This window comes from Polyodon spathula, chromosome 5 (genome assembly GCF_017654505.1).
Source record: "Polyodon spathula isolate WHYD16114869_AA chromosome 5, ASM1765450v1, whole genome shotgun sequence".
Taxonomy (NCBI): Eukaryota; Metazoa; Chordata; class Actinopteri; order Acipenseriformes; family Polyodontidae; genus Polyodon; species Polyodon spathula.
Window position 1 is genome coordinate 50,702,341 of NC_054538.1, and position 8,814 is coordinate 50,711,154.

Below are 8,814 nucleotides of genomic sequence, written 5' to 3' on the forward strand. Positions count from 1 at the left end.
ATAAACCCGCACACATTTTTAAGTGCGTATGAGCCCCATGATTGAAAAGCTAAGCTTGTGATAAGAACATTGATACAAGACAATTTAAAGCCACGTAGATTGTTTTTTTGTGGGTTTTTTTTTTTTTTTTTTTTTTTTTTAATGAATATTAACTTTTGTTTTTTTTCAAACCCATAGATGAGGGTACTCTTTCTGTATACTGTAATATGGTAAAGAAGACACGTCCAATACTAAGCAAGGGTAGTGGGTGTGATTTTAAGAACACAGTGACGCCGAGAGAAAGGATCTTTGTGCAGAGAAATGTTTTGAAGTGTTGATAATTTTTAAGATGTCACAATTACAAAGCAGCATGTTTGAAATTTCAATCCTAACAGGACACCACCGTTATTGTTGGATTCTGTTATAATTAATAATAATAATAACGCAAAAATATGATGCTTTATGTATAGAATAAAACATATATAAGTCTTGAATCAGTACAAATAATTATCTGGATAATTTATTATTTTATTATTTTATTTTATTTTATTTTTTATTTTTTTTACCGATTCAGCACTTTCAATGGCTTATGGCACATAAAACAGTTCTTCCTAATTTATGCTTGTTTGACAACAATATTCAATTGATTGTTAATTTGGTAATTGGATTTGGTTTTCACTCCTTTGTTAGCTCACACTGCAATGTTGTCATGAGTTCAGAGTTTGAGTTGAAATCCCACTTACATCGACAAAAATTGTCAAAGGGAGATAAATAGGACCCCAAATAGTACGCAGTCTTTACCCTGGAATGTAAGGTAGGCATTAAAAATGTGTGCAAGTAGTTATTGCTGTTTAAATGAGGAATGAAAAATTCTTCCAGAATGCCATATCTATCCAAGATGACCAACTGCCTGGCAATCAATTAAGCTAACACACCTGTTCATAAAATAACAAGCCAGGCAGATATAAAAGGACAGGTTTCAAAGACAATATCTGTATATGGGAAGGTAAGGACCTATGTATAGACTTGGATACGGTGTACAGTAAAACAAAAGTATATTAAATTTGTGAATAATATGGTAGCGTACCAGCTTTTCAGGAACTGAAGTAGTAGAAGATACAAGACTAGACAATGTAGCTTTGGTCCGGAAGGACAATTCTTTATTCAGTTGAAAGGACTTTGACAGCTTTACACAATCTCACAGCAAACTTCCCCACACTCTGCCCAGAGGAGCTTGCAGGCTCCTTTTAAATAGCCCACATCCTGCCAACAACAATGCAACAAATGCAACACAATTTCCCACCCCGGACAAGGGGTCACTGCTGATGTAGAGGTGCACCAATGTTGATCTATGGGGGCCATTCCGTGGGAACACCTGCAGACTCCTGCTCCTACGCGCACCACCCGGGAGCGATCGCAAGCAGCATCCTTGCACTGCTTCCCTGCCCTGTGCACGCAGGAGCTCAATGACCTGCAGGGCTTGTGTTGCTGCTGGCGAGACTGGACCACAACAGCACAACCCCAGTATCCCAGACTGCACACGCCATTACACAGTCTGTCTCCTGAGTCCTTCTCATCCCCAAGAAGGGTTACAAAGTCCCGTAGCCGACAGGAGGGTTACGATGCCGCTGTCACCATCTCAAATTACCAATGGCCAAGTTGACCACAACTGTGGGCTGCAGTGGGGGAGATGTAGGGCCGTCACCAAGGCTGTTCCCGGCAGGCCACTGGGGTGAGTCCATGGTTCGCGGTGTAGGCATCCCGGGTGATAGTGGGTCTGGATCCTCAACACTGGCTGTGGTCTGAACAGTGCCCCGCCCCCGGTATGGAGCTAACCAGTTTTGATGGAGTACCACCTTCCGATCCCTGGGTGGAAACTGTACCTGGTAGACCATCTCTCCAACATGCTCCAAGACATGCTCCATCTGTTGTCCAGCTTCAGGCAGCGACCCTGTTTCTACCAGTGACTGCAGACCCAGGCTGGTCCCAGATGCAGATGGAGCTCACTGAACTCTACAGTGTCACCCCGGGGGGTTGGCTGGTTCTTCCAGTTCATCCACCACAAGGGCCTGGCCCTCTGCTGGCAGCTGGTAGCTGGTGGTAGCATGCTGGGAGGTTGGCTTGAGTATCCCAGACTGCACATAACATTACAATAGATTTAAAGTCAGTAAACCGGATTAGCGGTCTAACTGAGTTAGGGATCTTGTTAAGTTTAGTTAGCGCTCCAAAACAGGAGCTAGGATTTTTTTATTTTTTTATTTTTGTATTGTTTGTTAAAAGAAGTCGTGTTCCCACTGGAAAAGGGACATCGCAGAACAAATAAACACACAGGTACCGTCCTGTTTAAACCCGCCCTTTGTTATCGAGAGTGCTTTATCCACCAAAGACAGTGTTAAGCCAAGGAGACACTAGTCTACATGTTCCTAGAAAATGTAGAATTACATCTGTTGCTTCTACATGTTGCTTCAAATTTCAGGGGACACTATTTTACTAAAAATGTTGATGGACACAGAGAAGACAATACATAGATGATATTTCCTATCAAAAAGTTTATTGGTGTTTTTTAGTGTTCACATAATTTACCAGCAGTTTGTTTTTTCAATATAATAAAATCAACGCTATTCTTACACACACACATATATATATATATATATATATATATATATATATATATATATATACATATACATATATATATATATATATATATATATATACATACATATATATATATATATATATATATATATATATATATATATATATATATATATATATATATATATATATATTGATCAATTGTCTGTGTTTTTCTGTTTTATTTGTGTAAATAAACGTGTAAATAAAACTAAATGTAAATAGACAGAAGCTGAAATGTGATTATTGTTATAGTTTTTTTTTCCTTATATTATTTTGAACAGAATCCCTAATTATGCGAGATGACGATTTTTTTTTTCTTCTTCTACAAATCAGAGATCGGTAACTTTGTAACAGTATTTGCAAGTTGCGTGTGCTGAACTTAAGGACAGTCCCACTTTTGGAACACTGGTCCCAGTGTACCCAGACCCTTTCTTGGGACGTTCATTTCGTCTTTTTTTCCCCCCAAGAGCATCGTCGCGCTGGTAACAGAATATTGTATTTTCATGCAGGCTGCTGTGTTTCTACCATACCAAGCTTATTACAGTACAGCACTTGATGTGACTAAAGAAGGTAAAACGACCAGTAGCAATAAAAAAACCGATGCACACCGCTGTGAAAATCAGGAGAATTACTGAATTACATTCATATTTGCAACCAATCACCAGAAGGGGTTGCAGCGCTGTGACGTCACAGTGGTCCTGACCACTCGCACCACTCGGAACGCTCAGTCACAGTGGTCCGGACCGCTCCAGTTGTCATTGTTATGTTCCGATTTCACAGTTTCCTTTTCGTTTTCTTTATTTACAATTATGTTATTTTACCAATACGTATGTTACAGTAATACATGCTAGTGTTAAGGTTTATAATAATCTACAGGGGACTACGTTGCTCTTCATTGCGCTGAGTGGTCCGGAACCACTGCCGCTGTACTGATTTCACAGTTAAAGTACTTGAAATAAAAACATTTAGACATTTAGATATAAGTAAATAATAAAATAACAATCCGCATGTACAGTACCGTGATAAAGTATTTGCCCCCTGTCTGATTTTCTACATTTTTGCATATTTTTGACCCAATGTTATCAGATCAACCAAAATCTAATATTAGATAAAGGGATCCTGAGTGAACAAATAATACAACATTTTGATGCTTATTGCATATATTTATTAAAGAAAGTTATGCAACACCCAATACCCCTGTGTGAAAAAGTAATCTCCCCCTTAGACTTAAAAACTGGATACGCCACCTTTAGCAGCAATAACTGCAACCAAACGCTTCCTGTAGTTATTAATCAGTCTCTCACAGCGCCATGGAGGAATTTTGGCCCACTCCTTCATGCAGAACTGCTTCAACTCAGTGACATTTGTGGGTTTTCAAGCATAAACTGCTTGTTTCAGGTCCTGATACAACATTTCAATGGGGTTTAGGTCTGGACTTTGACTAGTCCATTCCAAAACTTTAAATTTCTTGTCCTTCAACCATTCTGATGTAGATTTGCTTGTGTGTTTTGGATCATTGTCTTCCTGCATGACCCAGCTCACGGACGGGTGGCCTGACATTCTCCTGTAGAATTCTCTGATACAGAGTAGAATTCATGGTTCCTTCAGTGATGGCAAGTCGTCCAGGTCCTGACGCAGCAAAGCATCCCCAAATCATGACACTACCACCACCATGCTTGACCGTTGGTATGAGGTTCTTATTGTGGAATGCAGTGCTTGGTTTTTGCCAGACATAACAGGGGCCCAAATTGGGCCCAAAAAGTTCCACTTTTGACTCATCTATCCATAGAGCATTGTTCCAGAACTCTTGTGGACTTAAGGTGCTTTTTGGCAAACTTAAGACGACCATTCATGTTCTTCTTAGTGAGCAGTGGTTTCCACCTTGCTACTCTGCCATGAATCCCATTTTTGTCCAGTGTCTTTCTGATGGTGGAGTCATGAACACTGACCTTAGCCGAGGCAAGAGAGGCCTGCAGATCCCTGGATGTTGTTCTAGAGTTCTTTGTGACTTCCTGGACAATTTTACGCCTTGCTCTTGGAGAGATTTTGGCAGGATGGCCACTCCTGGGAAGATTCACTACTGTCCCAAACTTTCTCCATTTGGACAATATGGCTTTGACTGTGGTTTGGTGGAGGCCCAGAGCCTTAGAAATGGCTTTGTAATCCTTTCCAGACTGATAGGCATCAAGAACTTTTTTTTCCCGGAGGTCTTCAGGAATTTCTTTTGATCATGGCATGATGTGCCTCTAGAACCTGTGTGCTGACAACTTCACTCTGATGGTAAGGGACAAAGTTAGTCAGATTGATATTGGGCAGGACTGGCCCAAATCAGGCCTGATTGTTAACCAAAGTATTCAAACAGCTGACCCTAATAATCCCTTTAATTGGGTTGAGTTAACTAGGACGGCAATAACTTTTTCACACCTGAAGATTGCATGTTTGATTACCTTGCACACCAAACTTTGGTGTCATTTTTTTTCTCTACAACTCTCTCTATATATTACTACAACCCACAAAAAGATCTGACCAAATTCAATGTGAAAAATGTGCAAAAATGTAAAAAATCAAACAGAGAGCAAATACTTTTTCAAGACACTGTATATTATTTTCCAAATACTTATAGTAATAAAAATGCCAGTGTAGGCTGTAAATGTATAATAATCTACTGAGGGACTTTTCCTGCCCTTTGCTGCTGAGTCCGGTCCAGACCAAATCACTGCCGCTGTACTGACTTCACATCTTGGTCACGTGTTGGTTTGTTTTTTGTTTTGTATAGATCCCTTGTGCCAGTTAATATACCTGATATGATAAGAACAGTCAGACAGTGACATCATGGAAGTTCTATGTTTTCCATGTGTTTGTATGTTTATGATAAACTACAGGTAGATTGCACTGGAAATCATAAATGTAGGCCTACTGATCTACTCTGCCAAATTTCAATGACCAGCATAGGCACGTTTAAAAACGTGAAAAAAAAAACTGACTCAAGCACCAATATATTCTATTTGAAACAGAGCCAGTATGTGATTGCTTCATCAACATAACTTTAAACAACACTTAGATAAACATGGTAAGACATTTAAATCCTACAATTGTTTTATAATTATTTTTTAGGATTACTACAACATTTACTTATATATATATATATATATATATATCTATTATATATATATATATATATATACACACACCACATACACACACACACAACACACACACAGTGTATATATATATATTATATATATATAATATATATAATATATATATATATATATATATTATATATGCCACGGTGCATAATTAAAAACAAGACATCAAAGGTAAGCTTACATCCCTTGTATTTTTCCTCTAATCCCTTATAATTAAATACATTTAAGTGTTTCTTAGTATTATCATTTATAATTAATAAGGTAGGATGAATGATTATAATAGCCTAATATTTTTCTATTAACTGTAGTACTTAACCAAATATCTGCAGCAGCGTGTACTTCATCAGCAGACTGAAATCCAGCTTCATCTCCATAACAGGTCATTTTAATTTGATTGCTTCTTGGGCCAATGCAATCTTGTCTTTCACTTTCATTTTACCGTGATTACAAACATTGATTTTCATCTGTATACCAAAAGGTGTGTTCTATGCAATGGTTTTGACCATTGACAACTATATCAGTAATCTATATTTTGTTTTACTTGCGAGTTAAGGGCTGATTGAGTGTCAGCAAATTCAAACTATCTGGACATCAGTGCTCTGTTTTGTTTGTCATGTTTACTTATACTAGACAAATCTGATAAAATCACTGCAATGTAATTTCAAAATTATAATGTGAGTCGAGCAACCCAACATATGAATCTATACATTGTGTGTCATCATTAAAGACTGTCCATTTGATCACCCAAACCAGTCCTGGAGTAAAAGCTACACCCTTCACAGAAGATGACAAAAAAACAAACAATGCAATGCAATGCCTGCAAAGCACGGTTTGGAAGTCATGCATCATTGCAACGCCATGCTTTGCATCAGCACCAAAGGATCCTATTTATTGTGTCGATCTAATACATGGTATATATTTTACTGCAAAAGAAAAAATTGGACAAAGGGCACCAATCCATCTTCGTAAATCTATCACTGCACAAGTTATTGTTTGTGAATCAGAACATTGTATGGAGTTTATGGCCCTTGTTACCAGAAGAGAACAGGCACCTCACTGCCATACACACCTCCATCTCCATTACAAGATCAGGATCTACAAAATATGTTGGATAATAGTATGATTTCTAATTTTAGGAAAAATTAATGTATTACTATGCAATCTCAAGCAATAACTGAAGGAGTATGTGCTGTTTACCCTTTTTTTGTTTGATGCACATGGCTTTTCTGACCGATTTGTGTACTTTTCAGTGTACACAGGTAAGCAAGTTTATTGATGTCGTTTTGGGAGAACTCGTGTTACATTTTACACCAAAACAGGTCAGTGGCACTGTCTATGTAAAGGCCGTCGAAAAATGTGTACAGATATCTCTCAATGTGGTGGACTTATCAAGAACGCAGAGATTTATTAGTTGTAACTAGAACACAGAAAAATGTGACTTAAGAAGCAGACAGTGACAGCATGGATGACAAATATTTGGATTTGGATGATCCTTGCTTTGATGTCCATGAACATCCCCCAGACAAAAATGTAGTTAAGATGGTTAATTACTTATGGATGAATAAACGTATTCCAGAAGAATTACCAGATGGCATTTCAAAACATGAAAAAGAATTACCAGAACAATTTGTACAATATGAAACCACCTTATTGTCCTTGACCAACCTCACCACAACTTTGAAAAATAGTTTCCAAAAATGCAGTTGTGGATGGACTTTTTAAGGTCCACAAAGGTTAATGTTTTCATTTTTGATATATGAAGCCCTTTTTATTTATTTCTAACATTACTTGTGTTGTGATACAAAGGCATCAACGTGTATGTGAAGACGTGCCCAGTCTGTGAAACTCCTGTCTGTTTTGAAAACTACAATTTTGGATTCCATAATTTTAATGAACAGGTTTTTCTAAGCCTTCCCCTGTGCATTCTTCTAACAGGGGCACTACAGGTGAGTTTTAGTCTTTAAATTAATTTAGCTGTAATGCATCTTACTTTTTAGACAATAGATACTGTATATACTGATCTAGGAACACCACCTACTTGTATTATAGTTTTTTTTTTATGTTATGCTTTTGTGATAAGCTGTTTTTTTTTTTTTTTTTTTTTGAACCACACAGCAATTGGCCGCTTCCTGACCACCATGGAAGATTTTATGGCCATTCAAGTACATCATGATACTTTAAGAAAGGCATTTGTATATTTTTTTGCACTGAAACAATACTCATACAACTATTTTTGCTTTCGATGTGGCCACCACCCACCTGTTCTCATTGCAGATGCTAACTGGAAAACAGCATTTGACATTCCTGGTGAGTGTGCAAATTTTTATTTTATTTATGGAATGGTTTATGAGTCCAGTAGCCAACAGAAACAAGATAGAATGGAGTGGAAATGACCTCTGTTCTGCATTGAACTGAAAACGCCTAATCAGGATAAAGATCATTTGTTAATATCCAGGAAAATATGGTACAATTGCATTTATTTTAAAATCATTTACACTCCTAGTCAGTCTGTTCAAGAGACCAAAGGGGATGATGTACCTAAAGACGATCATGGTGTTAACATTGAGACCACGTGCAAAATATGGAGCAGGAACTTATTGCATATGGCCAAAGTGATGGTGAGTACTTAATAAAGGTTAAAATTATGTGCTTTTAAGATCTAAGCAGCATTTCATCTCGCAAAGAAAACATTTTTAGATTAAAAGATTACTTAATGATCCATGTCACTAACATTTGTAATATTTGTACATGGTGGTTTTATGGCAAAACAGGTGCTATATGTTTAGCTATAGGCAACAATTACAGTAATCAATGCTGTCATTTCACAGCTCATTAACTGAAACATTGATCATTAACTACCAGGAACGACCAATTAACACATATTTGCCTATACCACCTATATTCCACTAAAAGAATTCCACCAAAAGAACAAAAGGAACCACATCCAGGACCCTATTAACAGTGGTGGTGAGACAGCAAAAAGAAGGAAGGTCATGATTGTTGGGGACTCCATATTGAGAAACACAGCAAGTTCAGTTTGCAGTTT

At 37.5% G+C, this 8,814-nt stretch overlaps 1 protein-coding gene across 1 annotated transcript; it reads left to right on the forward strand.

Annotated features, from left to right (window-relative positions):
• Positions 1–6,576: 6,576 nt before the first annotated feature.
• Positions 6,577–8,431, forward strand: si:ch211-10d23.5. Its single transcript, XM_041251491.1, is given in 4 exon segments — positions 6,577–6,816; positions 6,949–7,087; positions 7,704–7,714; positions 8,426–8,431. Coding segments are annotated over 4 exon segments (396 nt in total).
• Positions 8,432–8,814: the final 383 nt, after the last annotated feature.